The sequence below is a fragment of the Dreissena polymorpha genome, chromosome 4 (assembly GCF_020536995.1).
Source record: "Dreissena polymorpha isolate Duluth1 chromosome 4, UMN_Dpol_1.0, whole genome shotgun sequence".
Classification (NCBI taxonomy): domain Eukaryota; kingdom Metazoa; phylum Mollusca; class Bivalvia; order Myida; family Dreissenidae; genus Dreissena; species Dreissena polymorpha.
The window spans coordinates 111,431,415-111,455,617 of NC_068358.1; the positions used below are offsets into that span (position 1 = coordinate 111,431,415).

Genomic DNA, 24,203 nt, shown 5'->3' on the forward strand with positions numbered 1-24,203 from the left:
AATTAATATCGGACGAATAATAATGAAGTTATAACCATTTATATCGGTTCCGGGTTTTCTTTTCGGCATTTGCGTGTGTAAAAAAAAACGTTAAAACAGGCCGACTTTGTCCGCGATTTACAGGCCGACTACGACCCTGCCATAAAATATTTTGATATGGTTAGAATCTGTAGAGGATCTTCTTTACAACGGTACCATTATAATTAATATCGGACGAATAATAATGAAGTTATAACCATTTATATCGGTTCCGGGTTTTACCATAAAGATTTCCGGATAGTTCCGGGTTTTATACCTGCCCCTATCTAAGCAATCCTCGTAGATTCCCAAAATATCGATTCGCGTCGAACGACGCTTTTAATCTGTTGGACGGTCCCTTTAAAGACAATATTCAAAGCTAATAATGGTTGTATGTCGTAAATGCGCCAGACTGATATATAAGTTTAGTGGTTATTAGCCAGATACTGTATGGTACAGGTTTTAAAGGCCGATGTTTTGACCACAGCGAAAATGACTACGTGTGTCAAAATTTCACAAAAAATTACGGAAAATTGTAAAGTATGCTATAATTGTCAAATGGTTCTTTCGTATATTGGTTTCTGTTATCATCTGCAAATCTTACATTTAACAAAGATGGTTAAATTGTTGGAAATACATATTTCGGTGGAACATACTTTGCTTTCGGTTTGATATTAGGCGACAAACAACTAAATAACTTTTTTAACCAATCGTATATATCCTATAATGAATTTAGTCAAACGGGTAAAAGCGATGTTAGTGAAACATGTTAAAACTCAGATTTAATCTCTCTCTATTGCATTATATGAACAGCCATGAATAGTTGTGACAAACTTCACGGCAATACAATATTTATCCATTCTGCTTTATGACAGAATGGAAATGTATCATCATTAAAACATTACACATACATATACATATAAAACCCGTAAGGGGAGTTAAAAAGATAGATAGATAGATGTATATTTTTGTGCCTCTACAGAATGAAAGGCATTAAGCATTGTTCTTGTCTGACCATACAATGCATACATCCCTACTGACATCCTGAAGCTTTTGTTTTCACATCTAACACCTGTTTGGATTTTGCTGAAACTTTCACAGTTGAATGACCTAAACTAACAGATACCCAACTGATCGCCCTTTGTACAGTTTTCACCCCTTAACCAATAGGCGCCGGCACAAAATCTTCCATTGAGAAGGAGTTCTGTATCCAGAAGATCAAAAAGACATTAAAGTTTAGATGATCAAAAATGTAATTTGGCTGTGATCAGTTTTGGTATTCTGGCTCTTTGACTGTGTTTAATGTCCTGAAGCTTATCAGTAAGCATGTACTTTGTCAGAACATCAGCACTGGTTTATCAGTAGACATGTACTTTGTTGAATATCAACACTGGTTTATCAGTAGACATGCACTTTGTTGAATATCAACACTGGATTATCAGTAGACATGTACTTTGTTGAATATCAACACTGGATTATCAGTAGACGTGAACTTTGTTGAATATCAACACTGGATTATCAGTAGACATGTACTTTGTTGAATATCAACACTGGATTATCAGTAGACATGTTCTTTGTTGAACATCAGCACTGGATTATCAGTAGACACGTACTTTGTTGAACATCAGCACTGGATTATAAGTAGACATGTATGTTGTTAAACACCAATACTGGATTATCAGTAGACAAGTAGACATGTATGTTGTTAAACACCAATACTGGATTATCAGTAGACATGTATGCTGTTAAACACCAACACTGCATTATCAGTAGACATGTATGCTGTTAAACACCAAACTGGATTATCAGTAGACATGTACTTTGTTGAAAATCAACACTGGATTATCAGTAGACATGTACTTTGTTGAACATCAACACTTGATTATCAGTAGACATGTACTTTATTGAATATCAGCTCTGGATTATCAGTAGACATGTATGTTGTTGAACATCAGCACTGGATTATAAGTAGACATGTACTTTATTGAATATCAGCACTGGATTATCAGTAGACATGTATGTTGTTGAACATCAGCACTGGATTATCAGTAGACATGTATGTTGTTGAACATCAGCACTGGATTATAAGTAGACATGTACTTTATTGAATATCAGCTCTGGATTATAAGTAGACATGTATGTTGTTGAACATCAACACTGGATTATCAGTAGACATGTATGTTGTTGAACATCAACACTGGATTATCAGTAGACATGTACTTTATTGAATATCAGCTCTGGATTATCAGTAGACATGTACTTTGTTGAATATCAGCACTGGATTATCAGTAGACATGTATGTTGTTGAACATCAGCACTGGATTATAAGTAGACATGTACTTTTTTGAATATCAGCACTGGATTATCAGTAGACATGTATGTTGTTGAACATCAGCACTGGATTATAAGTAGACATGTACTTTATTGAATATCAGCTCTGGATTATCAGTAGACATGTATGTTGTTGAACATCAACACTGGATTATCAGTAGACATGTATGTTGTTGAACATCAACACTGGATTATCAGTAGACATGTACTTTATTGAATATCAGCTCTGGATTATCAGTAGACATGTACTTTGTTGAATATCAACACTGGATTATCAGTAGACATGTACTTTGTTGAACATCAGCACTTATAAGTAGACATGTATGTTGTTAAACACCAATACTGGATTATCAGTAGACAAGTAGACATGTATGTTGTTAAACACCAATACTGGATTATCAGTAGACATGTATGCTGTTAAACACCAACACTGCATTATCAGTAGACATATATGCTGTTGAACACCAATACTCGATTATCAGTAGACATGTACTTTGTTGAACATCAACACTGGATTATCAGTAGACATGTACTTTGTTGAACATCAACACTGGATTATCAGTAGACATGTACTTTTTTGAATATCAGCTCTGGATTATCAGTAGACATGTATGTTGTTGAACATCAGCACTGGATTATAAGTAGACATGTACTTTATTGAATATCAGCACTGGATTATCAGTAGACATGTATGTTGTTGAACATCAGCACTGGATTATCAGTAGACATGTATGTTGTTGAACATCAGCACTGGATTATAAGTAGACATGTACTTTATTGAATATCAGCTCTGGATTATCAGTAGACATGTACTTTGTTGAATATCAACACTGGATTATAAGTAGACATGTATGTTGTTAAACACCAATACTGGATTATCAGTAGACATGTGTGTTGTTGAACACCAACACTGGATTATCAGGAGACATGTATGTTGTTAAACACCAATACTGGATTATCAGTAGACAAGTGTGTTGTTGAACACCAACACTGCATTATCAGTAGACATGTATGTTGTTGAACACCAACACTGGATTATCAGTAGACATGTATGTTGTTGAACACCAACACTGCATTATCAGTAGACATGTATGTTGTTGAACACCAACACTGGAATATCAGTAGACATGTATGTTGTTAAACATCAACACTGGATTATCAGTAGAGACATATTTTGTTGGAAATAAACATTTTATGATCAGTAAACCTGTATTTTAAAGGTCGTATACACTTTTTTATCAGAAGGCCTGTATTTTGTTGGACTGTATTGTTGGTAGACATGTATTTTACATGACCTTAAAACTAAGGATGCCACAGATTACAAAAAACATTAACCAGTTAACATTTTGCTGTAACCAGTTATTAAACAATTATCTGAACAACCTTAAAAAGTAAAACTGTTACTGTAGACTTTAGAAATGTCATATTGCTCATAGATGTAATTTATGGTAATTTGTTTTGATCACATGAAGCGCCATTTCAGTTTGTTAATACAAATATATTATAACATTTATTTTAATAATTTGGTAAATGTATATTAGATTTTGTATTTATTCTTCCTGCTTAAAGTAAAAATTGATAAGAGCAACATAATGTTCATTTTCACAAGTAAGTTTTTTATGCTCCCCCTAAATTTTTGGGGTGAGCATATAGTCGCCGCTTCGTCTGTCCGTGTGTCCGTCTGTCCGTGTGTCCGTCTGTCCGTGCACAATTTTTGTCCGGGCTATTTCTCAGCAATTAATGACCGGAATTCAATTAAACTTTATGGGAAGCTTCACTACCAAGAGAAGATGTGCATATTATCAGCAGGTTCTTGTCCGATGATTTTTCACAGAGTTATGGCCTTTTTAAATTTTCCATTAACTGTACATATAGTGCAATTCTTGTCTGGGCTATTTCTCAGCAACTAATGACCGGAATTCAATGAAACTTTATGGGAAGCTTCACTACCAAGAGGACATGTGCGTATTATCAGCGGGTTGTAGTCAGATGATTTTTCACAGAGTTATGTCCCTTTGAAATTTTCTATAAACTGTACATATAGTGCAATCCTTTTCCGGGCTATTTCTCCCCAACTACTGACTGAAATTCAATGAAGCTTTATGGGAAGCTTAACTACCTTGAGGAGATGCGCATGTTATTTGTGGGTTCTGGTTAGATGATTTATTTAGAGAGTTATGGCCCTTTGAAATTTTAAAGTTGCTGTCCAAAGTTATGCCCCTCAAGACGTTTTTTTTTATCTGAATATATAGTGCAATATTGTGACAAAAAAAAACGTTGGGGAGCATCACCCGTCTCCGACTGTTTCTTGTTTTGGGTGGTTGGACCACTTATGTTACGTTTATGTCATATTGCTCACAACAATGTTGTGTTTTTTTTGTCATCAAGTTTTTTCTTTTTTTAGTAATAAAGTTAAATGTCTTATTAAAAAAACGACGTTACCTGGTCAAGATTTTCTTGATAAAATTGAAACTTATTTATACTTTATTTTTGCCAGCAATCGTGTTGGGTATTGGTTAACTGAACATCAAAATAAGCAGTCCAATGTTTCAACTGGTTTTTATTGCAAGTTAAATAAATGTGTTTATTACATTCACTGTTAATAGCTCCAACTCACCTCAGTTTGCAAGTTGTTTTTCATGAAAAAACAAAATTGCCAATTATCAAACACTTATAACAACAAAGGTACTGATCTATTGCTTTATTAATGTGTCTGTTCACACGTTATTTATTACCGTAATTGGTGTGGCAGTATGTCACGCGCAAGAACAAAAATGAACAATTTATTCAATGAAAAAATGATAATTAAAAAATCAGGTTAACCTTTTCCAAAAATGTAACCGATTAACAGATCCTTTCGGTAAGTTAACCAGTTAACCTTTGGTCATACAAAATATATATATCTTGTGATGATCCAGACTCGTTGTCTTATAAAATGCATGTCTACTGATAGTGTAGATTTAATTAGGATTACCGGTAATTAAAACTACATTATCAGTAGACATGCATTTCATTAGACAACGAGTCTGGCTCATCAGAAGACATGTATTTTGTAAGACATCAACACTCGATTAGACTTGTTGTGTGTAAGTTTTATCTTGTACGACATCAATACTGGATTATTATTAGATATCTGTTTTGCAGGACATCAACTCTGGATGCAAGCTTGTTTTTGGCGTACAATCCAGCACTACCAGCTATGTTTTAGGCTGTGTCAGTGTATCGGAAGATCCTGTTAAGAGGCTGAATTATGTACACACTTTATTACCTGGAGGTAAGCAACTACACACTGCAAGTTTATTCAAACTATAGGCATGATAGCAGCCTTATAAGCAGGGCTTACTCTGCCATTCACCAAATCAGCCAATGGCTACAAATAAGGAAATTTGGCTACAAAAAATCCATTTGGCTACAAGGTGTTCTACATAATCACCCATAAAATATCCAAAATAATAAGAATTAGGACATACAAAGGTAAAATTGGCTGCAGAAAATGTTGAGCCTGAGGAACCTTGGATAGGGTTTTATTAAAGTTACTTATCTGATTACACTTTGTATAAATTATACAGTTTCCAATACAATCAATATTGGTTATAATAGCATTGCTCCAAAAAAGAAATTTTTGCAAAAGAATAAGCATTAACTGATATATGAAGAATACAAAAGAACTCTGCTACTAACATACTTAAGCCTCTAAATCTGTAATCTAAATATTTGTACATGAACATTAAAAGAGGAAAAGAATCCAGCGACAAAGATGCTCATTTAGCAATTTAAAATACTTGCCTGTTGTTTTTACCAGGAGTTCAAGTCTTGGGAATTCTATCGGCTGATGCAGATCCAGTTTCAAAACACCGAGATGTTCTTGTAAGTACCAGTCAAAAGATGATATTTGATTATTTTCAGAGAGAATTAGGGTTAATGCATACATGCCAGAAATTTTCGGGTCCAAATCGATCAATCGTGCCACCTTTACTGGAGTCAGTAATCAGCTAATTACTTACAAAACCTCATAATTTCTGGCAAATATTGACGATAAATGTGTTAAGAATTGCATGAACACAGACGTTCTCCATTTTTCCGGAAGTAAACACACATGTGCACTATGTGGATGAATCCATTTGGGACTAAGGCAACGTTCAACGGGATGTGCGAACATCGAGCACTGTTTTAATTCAACCAATCATCCATTAGCTCTAAATTTAGATTGATGCAATAATATGTACACATTATTTTCTGAAAATCAGTCAAAAACGAAAGTAAATTTATGTCTCTGGTATCGGTCAGCGCTCGATTTGTCTGACATATAATACACTAAATACCGCGTAATTATAGTATCTTTGTACTTGATTTGTGCCTTGAAATACAAAAAGCAATCTGCTAATTGCACTACGATGCATCTTTCACTAGCAATTAACGACCCTTATCATAAAAAAACCCTGGTGTGAATGCCCGATAAAATCAATAATTTGCCGATATATCGCTGATAAGGTGTCGAAAATAACACTGGATCACTCGACTAGTAGATATGGTTTGTTTATAGGGGGCAATAAAGGGATTAGCGATGGTAGTTAAAGCCAGACGTAGCTTGAATAGGGAATCTTATTGTGAACTTATAGAGCATATATCGTTTTGTATGAATGTCGGGACAAATAGTGTCACATCGGGACACCGGGACAAACTCCCCAAAAGCAGGACTGTCCCGCCAAGATCGGGACGTCTGGCATGTATGTCATGTTTGAGTAAAGGGAGACAAATTATTTGGGTCGTGCTCAGGACAAAAGAGCTTAATGCAAATGCATAAAGTATCGTCCAAGATTGGCCTGTGCAATCTGCACAGGCTTATGTGAGAAGACACTTTCTGCATGAATTGGACTATAGGTAAGAAGAGAGTTCTTTTAAACGAAAAATAACATTAAAGAACAAAGGGTCAGCCCTAATTAGCTTTCTGCACAGGCTAATCTTTGACAACATTTTACACACATGCATCAAACCATGTTTTTACAGAATAGGACTCATATTTAAAAAATGCTCATGCATCGCTGAGAAAGACATGGAGAATTTTTTCTGGGATAGTTTACAATAGTTTTTGGTATTTTTGCATTAAAATAAATGATTGTCATGACTACAGATATTATACGCTTTAATTATGAAATTATTTGCTGTCAACTTAAAGCAAATTTAACTCCAAAGTAAACAAGTATGGAAATGTGATGACATTTTTTAACTCTAAGTAGAGACGTGTTTGTTAATAGAGTCTTGTAATTTTCAGGGTTACTCTTGCATGTACCGGTAGATGTTGTTCATGTTTGTACAAGAATGCTATTTTCTTGAGCAAATATTACATGTATGTAGGCTGTTGTCATAAAAAAGTGACAAGACCATTGTTGCATTTCTTGTTTGTCCAACATTAATAATAAAACTATTTTGACATGAACATTTATGAAATCAATAAATTTCTTACTTTAACAGAGGGATTCTTATTTTTATGCCTCCGAAAGAGGGTATATAGTGATCGCACTGTCTGTGTGTCCGTCTGTCAGTCTTTGCTTCCGTCTGTCCGTCACACTTTGCGTTTAGGTTTCGAAAAATGCTTATAACTTCTATGTCGCTTCAGATGTAACATTCATATTTGGTATGCATGTGTATATGGACAAGTCCATTCCATACGCATACAAATTTTGACCCCTTTGACCTTGACCTTGAACTGAGGGTCCGTCGTTTAGGTTTCAAGAAATGCGTTTAGGTTTCAAAAAATGCTAATAATTTCTATCAAAGCGTTTATCGGGGGCATATGTCATCCTATGGAGACAGCTCTTGTTCATTTCAGAATTGTATTGACCAAGAGACCTCCAGGCTAATAATAACTGTGAAGAAGGGCCAGACCCAGATAGACTCTGTGCATGAGTTCAGTGCTGATGGCGACTGTGTGCAGCTTCAGTGGACCCTGGAGCACATAGACCTCCCCTCCATCTGTGTGGTAGCCAGAACGAGATGCCAAATCTCACTGGCATTTCCACTCCCAGAGAAAGGTATGTTAAACAGGCATTGTCAGTCCCGGATTACCAACGAGGCAGAGAAGGCAACTGCCTTTGGGCCCAGCGACTTTTAGGGGTCCTATGAGACCTTCAGGAAATAATTATACCCCCACAAAAGAAGTTTAGGGGGGTATATAGGAGTGAACTTTTCTGTTGGTCGGTCTGTCGGTCGGTCCGTGTCCGCTGTCTAATTCAAGTAGTTTTCATTTTTTACTTACTTAGCCAATTATAATGACTTGCAAAGCCAATTACTTTGTTTCAATGTTATGTTCCGATTAAAGGCATTTTTAGATTGCTTGTGTCTTGCCAGCCTAAGCTCTGGAAGGCTAATTAAAATGTGTGAAAACGACTGGGTACTGATGTCCTAGTAAGAACTATGCTGACTAGGGGCCAGTGGCGTGGGCCCCAAAAGTTTCACTGTCTATGGGCCTCCACTGTGATTATTCCCAACTGGTTATTTTTGAAAATTGTTATGGCTGAACAATGTAAATAGCAAGTCATATTGTATTACAATGCAATGCAGTGCTTCTCAAGTAAAATTTTACCAATCTTGAGGATTTGTTGTTTTAGTAAAGCAATTCATGAAGGTAAGGGTGAGTTGTTAAAGAAATATTTAAAAAAAGAAGGTATACCTTAAACGTTATTGGTTGCCTCTGTTAAATGCTTTTAAGCACTAGAATAAGTCAATGTTTAAATTAAATACTACCACTTTCAGAATTTTTTAATAATTCCTTAACTTTAATTGCAGGAAAGTGGCAAGACAGTTTAAATACTGCAATCGAAAATATCAAAACAGGCATAGCATCACAAAGTACAATGTTCCGTTTAGAACAAGCGAATGTGTTGCTATGCAGTTCTGGTTGCTATGGGTTACCAGATGATAGTAGTATTCATTCTCTTGTTGACATGGTTGGCGATGAAAACGCAATCCAAACAAGACGTAAAGAAAAGAAACAGGTATGTTTTATCTTGGTAGATTCTACATGCATGCTGCTTAATTGGTGTTGGAATTATTTTTCATAGAACATGTCCATTAAAAAAAAAAGTTAAAGTTTTTCTACTCAAAACACAAGTGCTGGTATAAATGTATTGGCATCATTCTCTTTTATTTATTTATTGTCTGACTAATTTCAGTAAATATATGTTATTGATTCTATGCATATTTTAATCAAATGAGATGTTTTGAGATGTATGTAGGAAATTGAATGCATAAATGATTAATTATCATTTGAATGATTCTATTGCTTTTAGTAAACATTGTTTCTATAAGATCTTTCTTTTGATGAATAAGTTTTCTCTTATATTATTTTTTGTTTTCCTGTGGTTTACATGTATATAATCTGAAATGAAATTGGAAGATCACTGTTCAAGACGATATAACCTTACAGTAAAAATTATTGATAATTTTCTCTGCTTTATTGTAAAATGATGTCAGCATTTTGATGTTATATACATTTTAAAATATAAACAAAAAGGACCTTTGTTGTTATGCTTAATTATCGATTTTTAACCACTTTTGATATTAGAGAATAAATATATGGAACACCTCCACTTTAGTGTTTCTTGGAAAGATCAAAAATGTTAAATGAATGAGACATTATTATGGACCAAGCACACCGATATCAAGTGAGTTTCCTGAAAGCTTGGCAGTTTTGAAAAATCAGCCTTAAAACCAATTGATGACCCCAAATTCTTGATTTTCATTAATTGAAAAATTCAAAAATAACACATCAAGCTTAAATGATTGTAAAATAGTTTGATTATCAATCTTCACATGTTGATTTTTGTTGCGTGATTGTTAACTGTAGTTGGATTGTACCAGGTGACACTGTTATTTGAAGTCTACACAGATATGTGCAATGGCTGTTCCGAAAAAGTGCCCTCCTGTTCCCCAGTCATCAGTTATAAAACAGGTACATGTATATGAATAAGGCATTTTACATTCATGACAATATTACAGACTATTTAGCTACAGTTTCATGTCTGTCTGATTAATTGGTCTTAATCATTTAAAATACAAATTCAGGTACTTCCAGAGTTAATAAAATACATTTTTCTGTAATTGTACAGTCCCTAATTGACAGGCGTTGACAATACATTTTGCAATTCATGAAGTGGGACGTAATTCTAAAAACAGTTTTTATGCCCCCCAAGGGTGGCATATAGTTTATGAACTGTCTGTCAGTCTGTCTGTCTGTCAGTCAGTCTGTCCGTCCGTCCGAAAACTTTAACATTGGTCATAACTTTTTTAATATTGCAGATAGGAACTTGATATTTGGCATGCATGTGTATCTCATGGAGCTGCACATTTTGAGTGGTGAAAGGTCAAGATCATCCTTCTAGGTCAAAGGTCAAAGATCTGGCTTCAAAGCAGCGCAGAAGGTGGCATTGTGTTTCTGTCAAACACATCTCTTGTTCAGAGATTTGTTTGTGAAAACATTTGTTTATTGAAAATTGTTGTTAAAATTTGTTTAAGATTGACAGAAGAAAGAGTTCCAATTATCCAATGGCTCCTGATGATTGCAATGCAGGAGTTCCATAGAGTGTAGCTGCACTTTTGGAAAACTGGTCTTTGTGCATATGAGTTTAGTGTCATCCCAGATAAGCCAGTGCAGTCCCATCAGGCTAATCAGGGACGACACTTTCCACATTTTTCGATTTCAGGAACTCTTTTATGAAAACAAAATCCACTCTATGTGGCAAATTTCATCCCTGCTTTGACTGAATTTGGTCTCCACAGGCTGATCTGGGATGACTTTTTATGTGCATGCATTAATTCTAGTTTTAATCAGAAGGACACATATTTCCTTAGAGCAAGAAGTTCTAAAAGAATAAGTGTGAACAACTTTATTGCTAAAATTGAATTTCTGTTCCTGTAGTTATAACTCCTAGTTATCACTCAGTTTCATTGGAGGTTGACATTTAAGTATGACTTTATTTCAGGGCCAGTAAAGGTTACCAATCTTTTGTTGAACCTGGACACAGTGACATTGTTACCAACAAGTGCTCACATATCTGACGTATCTAAGGGGCTCTCAGTGAGTCTTCAGAGACAGCTGGTTGCTATGGAAACATGTATCTCACAGCACAGCAAGGTATGTCTGTATGGAGGAGGTTCAAGAATATATGAGACTTGCTGTGCGAAAAAGGGGTTTAATGTATAAATGTAAAGTATTGTCTCAGCTTAGCTCGTGCAGTCTGCAAAAAAACCTAGCTCAAAGATGAAGGTTAAGATTAGAAGTCAAAGGACAAATATGGGAAAGATGGAGCTTGTCCAGACAGTAAGTTTGTAACTTGTAAGATAATAAAATATTTACTTGCCAAAAATGTTCACCATGTGTAGACAGCAGTATTTCTCACACAAGACATGTGTCTAAAGCACTGAGGTCAAGGTTACATTTCAAGGTCAAGGCTCGAATTCGGGCATTATATGGCTTGTTCAGAATGTAATTTAATCATTTACCAGATAATTGTGAAATAACTTGTAATGACTCAATGCATTCAAGGTCTTTGTCACCAGTGCAAAGGTTATCGTCAAACGTGTGGTTGATACAGCTTGTTAACACTGTAACTTTATCATTCATCTGGCAATTTAATATGTTTTATATGTTCAACCTGATGTCAAGGCTTTTTAAGTGCAATGTCTGTTACATTTGCTTAAAAATCCAGGTCACACTATTGTTTTTATGCTGCCCGAAGGGTGGCATATAGCACTGGGACTGTCCGTCCATCTGTCCATCCATCTGTCCGGCACTCCCTTTCCAGAGATATTTACCTGATTTTTGGTTTTTAGCTCGGCTGTTTTCAGAGAAAATCCGAGGTATTGTCATAGCCAGCTCGTCATCCGGCGTCGTGCTAAAACCTTTACATTGGCTCTAAAATCAAAGTGCTTCCACCTACAACTTTGAAACTTCATATGTAGCTGCACCTTGAGGAGTTCTACAGGCCACACCCATTTTTGGGTCACTAGGTCAAAGGTCAAGGTCACTATGACCTCTAAACAAAACAAAAAATATTCTGACAAGCTTTATTCGAAACTGCACCCGCAGCCGAGCGTTGGTACCAGCTATGCGGTGCTCTTGTTGAGACTACCTGCATGAGTTACAGATAAAGTTTCAGTTTTGTTCTGGTCTATTGATGTTTTGTGAAGTTATGGGCCTTGAAAATTTCTCTACAATAACAGTTTCCAGACTTTTTTTGCCAAATGCTTGCAGATATTTACATGTACCTGATTTTTTGTGTGCTTTTTTACCGTAGGAAGAGGTTCTTGTTCTTATTAAAAGCCCATTCTTTCTTAAAGATTTTATCAGACAAATGAGTTTCCCAATATTATACTGGTTTCTCTAAAAAAAAAATAGAAATTGTCAGTTTTTGATTGCAGTTGAAGTCATTTGTGAAGCCCAAGTCCTACCACTGCAAGCCTCTTCTGTCTGACTGTGTGTTCTCTGTCATTTACCCTGACAGCTTCGACAACAAACAACTCGGTATGTTCTTTGTTTTGGAGTACGTTTTTTGAAAAAGACTCTTCAAATATAAAACTGCTGTCATCCATTTTGAATGACATATCTTTATATAGTTATACTTTACTTTGAATTACCACATATTTATTTTGAAAATGACTTTCTCACTATGATTGAGGGAAATGCATAATAAATAATGATAATAAATCAAAGAAATACATCCAAGCTGAGAACAGCGGTCAATCAAGGGAAATAGTCAAAGTGACTGTTGTTAACAGGTAACTGTTGTTCTCAGTGTCCAATGTTTAGATGTTTGGTCAATTGTACTTATAATTGAACGAAAATTGTACCAACCAGTTAGCGACCATGATGCGTTGTTTTGAGCACTTGCCACCTTCCCAGGTATCCCCGTTCTCAACACCTTTTTACATTTGAGCCTCACTCTGTGAAAAGGGGGGTTAATGCATGTGCGTAAAGTGTCGTGCAGTCCGCATAGGCTAATCAGGGATGACACTTTCCCCTTTTTAACCAGGTTTTTAACCAGGTTTTCTGAAGGAAAAAACTGGTTATTAGATTGGCGAATGCGGGCGGGCTGGCTGGCGGGCTGGCGGGCGGGCGGAACAAGCTTGTCCGGGCCATAACTTTGTCGTTCATTGTGAGATTTTAAAATCATTTGGCACATTTGTTAACCATCATTAGACGGTGTGTTGCGCGAAAAAATAACGTCAATATCTCCAAGGTCAAGGTCACACTTTGAGTTCAAAGGTAAAAAATAGCCATAAATGAGCTTGTCTGGGCTATAACTATGTCATTCATTATGAGATTTTAAAATCATTTGGCACATTTGTTCACCATCATGGGACGGTGTGTCGCACGAAAGAATCACGTCAATATCTCCAATGTCAAGGTCGCCACGACTAAAAATATATTTATTTAAAACAAACTTACAAAGGGGGTTAATATTGTTTGTTCATTTCAAAAGTTCAGTTTGAGTTGTCTCCCTTTATCAGATTTTTTTTCACAATGAAAACCTGGTTTTGTGACAATTTTGTCCCTTGTTTATATTTTTCTTAGTTTTAGTTTAAATTTAGTTTATTACTTTGATTCAACATTTTTTAGAGTTGGAGCGAAAGCAGCTACATGAATGTCTTTGTTTCGCGCTGGATCGGCCGCTATTCCGTCGTGTAAATCGTTTTACTTTCCCTGGTAGTCATGACAACACTGGGGGGTATCTCGTGAATGTTCATGAACATGTACCAAGGTCAAAAGGTAGGAGCTTTGATACATCTGCATAATGTTTTTTTTAATTATTTGTCATCTAATATTCATACCTAGTATAATCATGTAGGTTTGAAGTTTAGTGAAGTACACAGACATGATGTTTTTAATTTTAATAAAGTTTACCATAATGTAGGTTTGAAGTTTAAAGAAAAGCACAATCACGTAGGTTTGAAGTTAAAAGAAGTGCAAAGTGATGTAATTTTTAAGTTAAACAAAGTGCACAATGATATAGGTTTGAAGTTTTAAGAAAATTGTTATCATGTGTGTTAAAAGTATAAAATTAAATAGATTTTATGTCTCATATTAAAATCAAATAGATTTTATGTCTCATGAAGTATACAATCATGTAGGTTTGAAGTTTTAAGAAGTGCATGCTGTACCTGTAGTTTAAAGTTTAAAAAAGGCACATTCATGTAGGTTTTAAGTTTACAGGCGTGCATAATCATATGGATTCAATGTTTAATGAAGTACACAATTATATAGGTTTGAACTTTAATAAATAATGTATCTAGACACACTATGAATGCACAAGGCACATACTGCAGTTACTGGTGGCAGAGTTTATTGTGTACAGGAATGAACACACATGATCATTATGATGGGTCCAAATTTGGATGACATACATTAGAAATGCAATTACAATTACTGGGGACACCGTGTGTTAAGTTCAGGGATACTAACCATTTGGGTAACTTTGGCTTTGGTCGGGAAAAACGGGGCATATTCTTGTGCGTAAATTGTTGTCCAATACTAGCCTGTGTTATATGCACTGGCTAATTAAGAAATAATCGACGGGTAACCATTGGTTATTGCGGTAATAACCAACGGTATGGAATTCCGATGCGTAGGAATTAAACCACGAGGGCGTAGCCAAGTGGTTTGATAACAAGCATCGGAACAACATACCGTTGGTTATAACCGCAATAACCAACAGTTACCCGTCGATTATTATGATTCTAACACGATTTCATTAATAAGTTACCCGCGATTTTAAGGTTATAAATGAGAATTATATTAACCAAACGTCCTCCACATTTCCTCGAAAACGTGACGTCACCACAACAATGAAAATCAAATGACGTCGTCTTCATTCATAAAGAGTGCGCGGACAATAAAAAGTGACGTCATACTAACAACCGTTGGGGGGGGGTTTATCGGGGTAATAATCCACGGTGGATTTCCTTCTTTGTATATAGAAAACAAGTCACGTGCCGTGGTAGAATCAGGGACAATACTTTCAACATACACTGGATTTTTGCTAAAAAGATTTTTCCTGTTAACAAAAGATCCATTTAAGTGGAAAGTGTCGTCCTTCATTAGTCTGTGCAGACTGGTCAGGCTAATCTGGGACGAGACTGTGCAGCAATGGATGAAAGTCAGTGTTCCCAGATTGCTGCTCATAGTTCCTGTATTTCAGTGACTGGTGGCACTATGTGTTGTGTTCAGGGCAGCCTGTATTTCAGTGACTGGTGGCACTATGTGTTGTGTTCAGGGCAGCCTGTATTTCAGTGACTGGTGGCACAATGTGTTGTGTTCAGGGCAGCCTGTATTTCAGTGACTGGTGGCACTATGTGTTGTGTTCAGGGCAGCCTGTATTTCAGTGACTGGTGGCACAATGTGTTGTGTTCAGGGCAGCCTGTATTTCAGTGACTGGTGGCACTATGTGTTGTGTTCAGGGCAGCCTGTATTTCAGTGACTGGTGGCACAATGTGTTGTGTTCAGGGCAGCCTGTATTTCAGTGACTGGTGGCACAATGTGTTGTGTTCAGGGCAGCTCATTGTTCCTGTATTTCAGTGACTGGTGGCACAATGTGTTGTGTTCAGGGCAGCTCATTGTTCCTGTATTTCAGTGACTGGTGGCACAATGTATTGTGGTCAGGGCAGCTACCTCATAGTTCCTGTATTTCAGTGACTGGTGGCACAATGTGTTGTGTTCAGGGCAGCTACACCTATCACCACTTCATAGTTCCTGTATTTCAGTGACTGGTGGCACAATGTGTTGTGTTCAGGGCAGCTACACCTATCACCACTACATGCAGGACAGGTTTGATGACAATAAGTGGGGGTGTGCGTACCGCTCCCTCCAGACCCTTGTCTCCTGGTTTCGTCTCCAGGGTTACAATGACACCGAGATACCTTCCCATCACACCATTCAGCAGGTCAGGGGCTCGCGGTATACTTTATCTCTTTCCCACTCTGATATACATTTTGATGTGTTTGTAGACCCTTTTTGCCTTGTATAGTAGGTGTTAGCAATTACCCAAGTAGAGTGATTTGTAACCAGGTTTTCTGAAGGAAAAAACTGGTTATGAGATTGGCGAATGTCGGCGGGCAGGCGGGGGGAACAAGCTTGTCCGGGCCATAACTTTGTCATTCATTGTGAGATTTTAAAATCATTTGGCACATTTGTTCACCATCATTAGACGGTGTGTCGCGCGAAAGAATTTAGTCAATATCTCCAAGGTCAAGGTCACACTTTTAGTTCAAAGGTGAAAAAATGACCATAAATGAGCTTGTCCGGGCCATTACTTTGTCGTTCATTGTGAGATTTTAAATCATCTGGCACATTTGTTCACCATCATTAGACGGTGTGTGGCGCGAAAGAATAACATCGATATCTCCAAGGTCAAGGTCTCATTTTTTAGTTCAAAGGTCAAAAATGGCCATAAATGAACATGTCCGGGCCATAACTATGTCATTCATTGTGCGATTTTAAAATCATTTGGCACATTTGTTCACCATTATTGGACGGTGTGTCACAAAAAAAGAATTACTTCTATATCTCCAAGGTCACGGTCGCTGAGACTAAAAATAGATTTATTTTGAAACAAATGGGGTTAATTATAAACAATCAGTTCAGTTTGAGTTGTCTCCCTTTATCAGACTTTTTATGCCCCCTTTCGAAGAAAAGGGGGTATATAGTTTTCGCACTGTCCGTCAGTGTGTCTGTCTATCAGTCTGTCACACTTTTCGTGTCTGCTATCTAATTCAAATAGTTTTCATCTGATCTTTACCAAACTTGGTCAGAAGTTGTATCTAGACAATATCTAGGTCAAGTTCGAATATGGGTCATACCGGGTCAAAAACTAGGTCTCGGGGTCACTTAGTTTATTTCAAGGATTTAGCATGGTGTCCGCTCTCTAATTGAAGTAGTTTTCATCTGATCTTTACCAAACTTGGTCAGAAGTTGTATCAAGACAATATCTAGGTCAAGTTCGAATATGTGTCATGCAGGGTCAAAAACATCACAGGGTCACTTTTCAAGGATTTAGCATGGTGTCCGCTCTCTAGTTTATGTGGCAATTGATTTATTTTGATATTCTAAGACATTTTTATGCCCCCGAAGAAGGGCATATAGTGATCGGACTGTCCGTCTGTCTGTCTGTCCGTCACACTTTACGTTTAGATTTAGAATAGCTCATAACTTCTCTGTCCCTTCAGATAGCAATTTCATATTTGGCATGCATGTTTATATGGACAAGGCTTTTCCATACGCACACAAATTTTGACCCCTGTGACCTTGACCTTGAACTTAGGGTCCGCGTTTAGGTTTTGAAATCTGCGTTTAGGTTTCGAAAAAAGCTCATAACTTTTACCAAGCGTTTATAGGGGGCATATGTCATGCTATGGTGACAGCTCTTGTTTCAAATTGAAAACCTGGTTTTGTGACAATTTTGTCCCTTGTTTTATTTGGGCTCATGCTGCTCTTGCTTTTAAGTGCTTGATATCAATATTGTAATGAATATATTAACTTTTGGTGATCAACTATTGCTTATATGTAAATTTGGATATTTAACTTTTGCTGATGTTGGAGTAAAATAATTATGGGTGATAAACTATTGCTACATGAATATTAAATGATAAAATTGCAGATATTTAAATTAGTTACACTATGGGAAAATCGTGCTTTAAGTATGTCCACACAGGCTTGGGAAGTCTAAACAAAAAATTAATCTAGGCAGAAAGTGTTCTCCCAGATTAGCCTGTGCAGACAGCACAAGCTAGCCTGTGACAATATGTTACGCCCATGCATTAAGCCCCATTTTCCAGAGCGAAGCTGACATGTAAGGCAACTGAACATTCTGTTTTAGACCCTTGTGGACATTGGGGACAAGGAGCCCAGCTTTGTTGGTTCCAGAAAGTGGATCGGTTCCATGGAAGTCAGCTTTGTTTTGGATACTCTGCTGGGGGTGAGTGGCCATGGTAACGTTTTTTTGTGTTAATATCAGCAAAAGATATTATAAATTTCCTTTGAATATTCTTGAGTAAAATTAGTCTGAAATACATGTTTACTGGTAATTGATTTAATGGTTGGTAATATCCACTTATTGACTGGTGAGCCCTTGAATTTGATGGTATATTAACTGTTATTGACATAGGCAGTATTTATAGCTGCAATAAGTAATTTTACATTTATAATTTCTGTAATTACTCTTTAAGTTTTTGGACTCTCTTATTTTTCAGACACCCCTTTTTGGCCAAAACAATTTTTTCATGACTCTTAATTTTTGGACTTGCAAGTTTTTTCCATAATTAATGACTCAATATTTTCTGACAGTATATTTTACAGTGCTATCTTATCAGATTTCTTTGTTGTTTCGCTTATCTGGTGTCACTTTGATCATGCATGTTTATGTCTGAATTAAGGACATAAAACCGGGCAAATAAATGCCAGAGGGCAATATCGTTACATTTGTGTTATTGGGTAAATAACCATGTATACTGGTTATAAACAATGGTTTCACCTCAGAAAGATAACTTTCACAAATACGAAATGCTCCAAATAGTAAAGAATGGTATCCTGACTAACGGCACCCGGTCAATCGGCACCCAGTGTTTTTTTGCATACGCGGACAGTCGGCACCCTGTAAATTTGACGACGCGGACAGTCGACACCCTGTAAATTTGTCGACCCGGACAATCGGCACCTGATTCATTTGTATACCCTGACAAACGGCACCCTATTTTAAGTTCTCGATCATAGCTATACTTATTGACAGAATCGTTGTGTTTTTATTGAGGATATCACTGAAAATCCGGTTCAAATCCGTTTTAATTTTAAATCGATTCCCGCTTTGTAATTGATTAAACCAAGCGTATTTGTAAATTGTGAAGACACATAGCAGTAATAAACGGGGATAATTAGTTGAGTGATTAAATAATTATTTCATCAAGCAATGTTCAACGTAATCTAATTGCAGAAAACAAACAATCAGCCGACAATATTTGCGGCAATTTTCAATAATGACGATTAAATAATAATGTGCAAAAAAATAATGAAGCTTTAAGAGTTACCGATAAAGCACAGGGAGATAAAAGAAATTTTCCGAAATCTAGCACTTCTGTCGGACACTGATTGAGAAGAACGCTCTAGGCCACGATGTTGCCCAAGTTAATTGACGCATGTATGACAATACACAGGGACGAGTGTGTACACAGTAATCTTGATACCGATAAAATAATCGCCATTGTCTTGCTTCAGCCTGAGCATTTGTTAATGCAGCATACTAACACAATATCGCGGAAAGAGAAAAATAATGCATTTAATGTCAACCTTTTAGTGTTTTCTGTTTTGTGTACAAGTTGATTGCGAAACACAACCTTTGCACACCTTTACGTGTCGTGATGAATTGCATTTTTGTTACGGAATGTTTCCATTTTAATTCCTTTATATAAGCTAGCTTATGTTCATTCGCAGTTTGTTGTTTTCAGGACAAATAATAAGATTAGGAATTCTTTTATTGTCTTTGATGTATGTAAATTGTTTAGAGGTGTTATTAAACCAATTAGCAGATAACGTTAATTAATCCACACTTATATTGGTTTGATAAAACAGTTTGTTGACTGGATGTTTTAATCATCTCTTTTACCAAACCAATTAGCGGATTGGACTAATTAGTTCAACAAGGTGCTGACGGGCTTTATCAATCGCCTTTAATCGGGACATGATGGTACATGTGATATTAGTTGTTGATATAAAAGACGCTATACATATTGCATACCGGTATCGGATTGTCTGTACAATCTTTTTATAGTGTTTCTAAATTTTTGGACACCTGTATTTTTTTTTATATTTTCGTATCTAAATATTCGGACAGGGAACAAAATATTTTTTTAAATTTTGATAACTTAGTTACTGTATGTTATTGATTTAGTTTGCTATTCACTAAACAAATATTTATAAGACTGACTAAATATCTGATTAATAAGAAAAATTACTATAAGAGAATAGCACTAAATACAGAAATTCAAAATCTAGATAGAATATGTTTATCAATGTCGTTTTTTTAGCTCATCTAAAAATAGAGCTATTGTCATCACCTTGGCGTCGGTGTCCGGTTAAGTTTTGTGTTTTGGTCCACTTTTCTCAGAAAGTTTCAAAGCTATTGCATTCAAACTTGGTACACTTACTTACTATCATGAGGGGTCTGGGCAAGCAAAGTTAGATATCTCTGGCATGCATTTTGACAGAATTATGTGCCCTTTTTATACTTGAAAATTTGGTTAAGTTTTGTGTTTAGGTCCATTTTATTCCTTAAGTATCAAAGCTATTGCTTTCATACTTGCAACACTTACTATCATAAGGGGACTGTGCAGGCAAAGATATGTAACTCTTTTTATACTTAGAAAATTGAAAATTTGGTTAAGTTTTGCATGTCCTCTGTATTCCTAAAGTTTTATACTTAGAAAATTGAAAATTTGGTCAAGTTTTGTGTGTCCACTGTATTCCTAAAGTATCAAAGCTATTGCTTTTATACTTGCAACACTTACTAACTATCTGAAGGGGACTGTACAGGCAAAGTTATTTAACTCTGACTGGCATTTTGACAGAATTATGGGCCCTTTATATTTAGAAATTGAAAATTTGATTTAAGTTTTGTGTTTTGGTCCACTTTACTCCTAAAGTATCATAGATATTGCTTTCATACTTGGAACACTCGCAAACTATCGTAAGGGGACGTTACAGGACAAGTTGCATAACTCTGGTTGTCATTTTGACGGAATTTTGACAGAATTATGGCCCTTTTTTGACTTAGTAACTTTGAATATATGGTTAAATTTTGTGTTTAGATCCACTTTACTTCTAAAGTATCAAGGCTATTGCTTTCAAACTTCAAATACTTTCATGCTTTCATGAGGGTACTGTACCTGGCAAGTTGAATGTTAACTTGACCTTCGAATTACCTTGACTATCAAGGTCAAATTATTAAATTTTGCTAAAATTGCCATAACTTATTTATTTATGATTGATTGATACTTTGACATAAGAACTCTTACCTGACATACCACAATAGACTCCACCCAAACAATCCCCCACGCCCCCCCCCCCCACCCCAGAATCCCCTCCCCATTTTTTTTTCTATTTTTTTTAAAGATCGTCTAATAAATGACTACAACCTCACACTATACCCCCCCCCCCATTTTTTTTGCATGGTTAAAAAACAAAATATTTTTTTATTATTTCATGTTTGAAATACTGTCCAACCATCCCACCCAAGAATACCCTCCATTTTTTTTGCATTTTTTTTCTATTTTTAGGATATAATGTAATAATGTAATAAATGACCACACACCCACACTATACACCCCTCTCCACCCCACCCCTCCCCTCCCTCCTTTGTGATAAAAGTATTGAGATAGGTCCCTTCACCTTTAAAAGAAAAATAGATGAGCGGTCTGCACCCGCATGGCAGTGCTCTTGTTTAAAGGTGTTTTCTTTCATACATTGGATCGTGCACATATTTAGCCATATGGGTAGTTAATTGTTCATAGCTGTCTGTTTGTCTTCAGGTGACCTCCAAAATCTTGTCAGTGAGTTCAGGGGCGGAGATGTCATCCAAAGGGAGGGAACTCCAGTCTCACTTTCAGACCCAGGGGACACCAATCATGATCGGTAAGAAACAAGCAGGAGTTAACCCTTTCCCACTTTAAAGCTTAAGTGAAAATGGCTATGTGCAAACAACATACAACCAGAACAGCCTGTGAGTAACTCGCAGTTTGTTCAGGCCTAATGCTGTTTGCTGCTCATCAGTATCTAAGGGTTGGAATTAAATTAAATATAACTACAAATGTGCAGAGGTAAAGGGTTCATGCAAAAATGTTATTGATTTACTGTATGCCATGTCTGTGTTATATTGAGGTAGGTTTATTAAGCGAGGCATGGAGCTGTTGCCATTACTGTTTGTGCCAAGTACGGTAACCTTTCTTAGTTATAATCCTATATAAAATTGCCATTCTATTCATTTTGTAAACCGAACAGAAGTTTTCTGAGCAAAATATCATAGCCTAGCGATATGCCAGAATGAAACATTTTGTATATGTGAGAGCAAATTTCACGCATGGAGCTTCTTTCTGTGCCTAAAAACTGGTCTTAATGGCTGTGCGTTAAGTGTCTTCGCAGATTTTTAAGAAATTATCTAGGAAGAAAGTAACGGACTGCACAGACAAATCTGGTACGACACTTTACATACATGCATTAAGCCCTGTTGTCCTATTGACCTTGGCATGTTTCAGGTGGAGGTGTTCTTGCCCACACCATCCTCGGTGTGGACTATGATGAAGTGACAGGCAATATTGCCTTCCTCATTCTCGACCCACATTACACAGGCGCGGAGGAGCTGAAAATCATCGTTGATAAGGTTTGCTGATTATGTATCTGTTTCATGTACATATGTAATTATATTAGTAACTTAAGATGAAAAGGTATGTAAGTTATTATTGATGTCGAGGTTTGTTCTTTGAAACCAATGTTATTTGTTGGACAATGATTGTGTGGATTTTTGCTTGTATTTGTGGGTCTGCTAACCCAAAAATCAAATGTGCTGGAAAAGTTTATTCCCAAAGTCATGTTTATAAAATACATACAAAAATTGTAATGTGAGTATTCAAGGGGGCACATGTTTTTGACATGTCATGTATTTTGTTGAGATTCAGACTGCATTTGGTTTATGTTTCAACTGTGTATGTTTTTAGGGCTGGTGTGGATGGAAAGGTCCAGACTTCTGGGACCAACATGCCCACTATAACATGTGCCTGCCGCAGCGACCCTGTGTCATATAGCACACAATGGACCATCATGCCCACAATAACATGTGCCTGCCCCAGCGACCCTGTGTCATATAGCACACAATAGATATGGATATAAACACATGGATCTTTGTTCTGGGAAAACTAGGCTTAATAAATGTGCTTACAGTGTTTTCCCCGATTAGCCTTGGCAATCTGCACTGGCTAATCAGGGATGTCACTTTCTGCTATAATAGTATTTTCGTCAAAGGAAGTCTCTAAGAGAAAATTCCGTCTAGGCTGTAAGTGGTGTCCCTGATAGGCCTGTGCAAACTGTGCAGGCTAAACTGGGATGACACTTTATGCCCATGCATTAAGCCTAGTTTTCTGAAGACATATAGCACACACCGGATTTAGCAATCTTGGTAGAGGAAGATTGGTATAGAACTCTTGTGAGATTGTGTGATATAGAAAACATGGAAGTTGAAAAGTGAAATATTACAGATGTAGAGTTTGTGTTTTATAGAAAACATGAGACAGTGCAGTTGAGGTTTTTACTTCACACTCTGGGTCAAATGGATAGAGTAATGTGTGTTCTTTAGATAAAGTGATGTTTAACCTTAGCATTAAAAGTGCACTATTGAAAAAAAGAAAGAAACGTTATGATGTTTTAGTTCAAGAACTTGTTTAACATTTACACAGAATTAAACTGAATTTGTAGTGAATGATGTGAGCATGGCTTATCAAAGACAACACTTTCACCTTTCATACAGATTTTTCGTTTAAAGGAAGTCTCTTCTTAGCAAAAATCCAGTTATGGTGAAGTGTTGCCAGGATTAGCCTGTGCAGAATGCATAGGCTAAACATAGACAACACTATGCTCATGCATTAAGCGCCATTTTCCCAGAGCAAGTCTCATTTAACCCATTTATGCCCAGATTATTGGATCAATTTTTTTTCAAAATTAGGGATGTCTAGTATATTTATTTCTATATTTAGAATATTACTTACTCAAATTCCTTTAAGCAAACAGCGTAGACCCAGATGAGACGCCGCATCATGCGGCGTCT

At 36.4% G+C, this 24,203-nt stretch overlaps 1 protein-coding gene across 1 annotated transcript; it reads left to right on the top strand.

Annotated features, from left to right (window-relative positions):
* Positions 1 to 462: 462 nt before the first annotated feature.
* Positions 463 to 24,001, top strand: LOC127875895 (ufm1-specific protease 2-like). The gene is made up of 14 exons (XM_052420638.1): positions 463 to 558; positions 5,494 to 5,623; positions 6,152 to 6,216; positions 8,180 to 8,381; positions 9,136 to 9,344; positions 10,210 to 10,300; positions 11,331 to 11,482; positions 12,769 to 12,871; positions 13,967 to 14,116; positions 16,108 to 16,286; positions 18,219 to 18,317; positions 21,919 to 22,021; positions 22,642 to 22,766; positions 23,101 to 24,001. The coding sequence occupies exons 1-14, from the start codon at positions 469 to 471 to the stop codon at positions 23,185 to 23,187; spliced, it is 1,785 nt and encodes a 594-aa protein (XP_052276598.1). The 5' UTR covers positions 463 to 468; the 3' UTR covers positions 23,188 to 24,001.
* Positions 24,002 to 24,203: the final 202 nt, after the last annotated feature.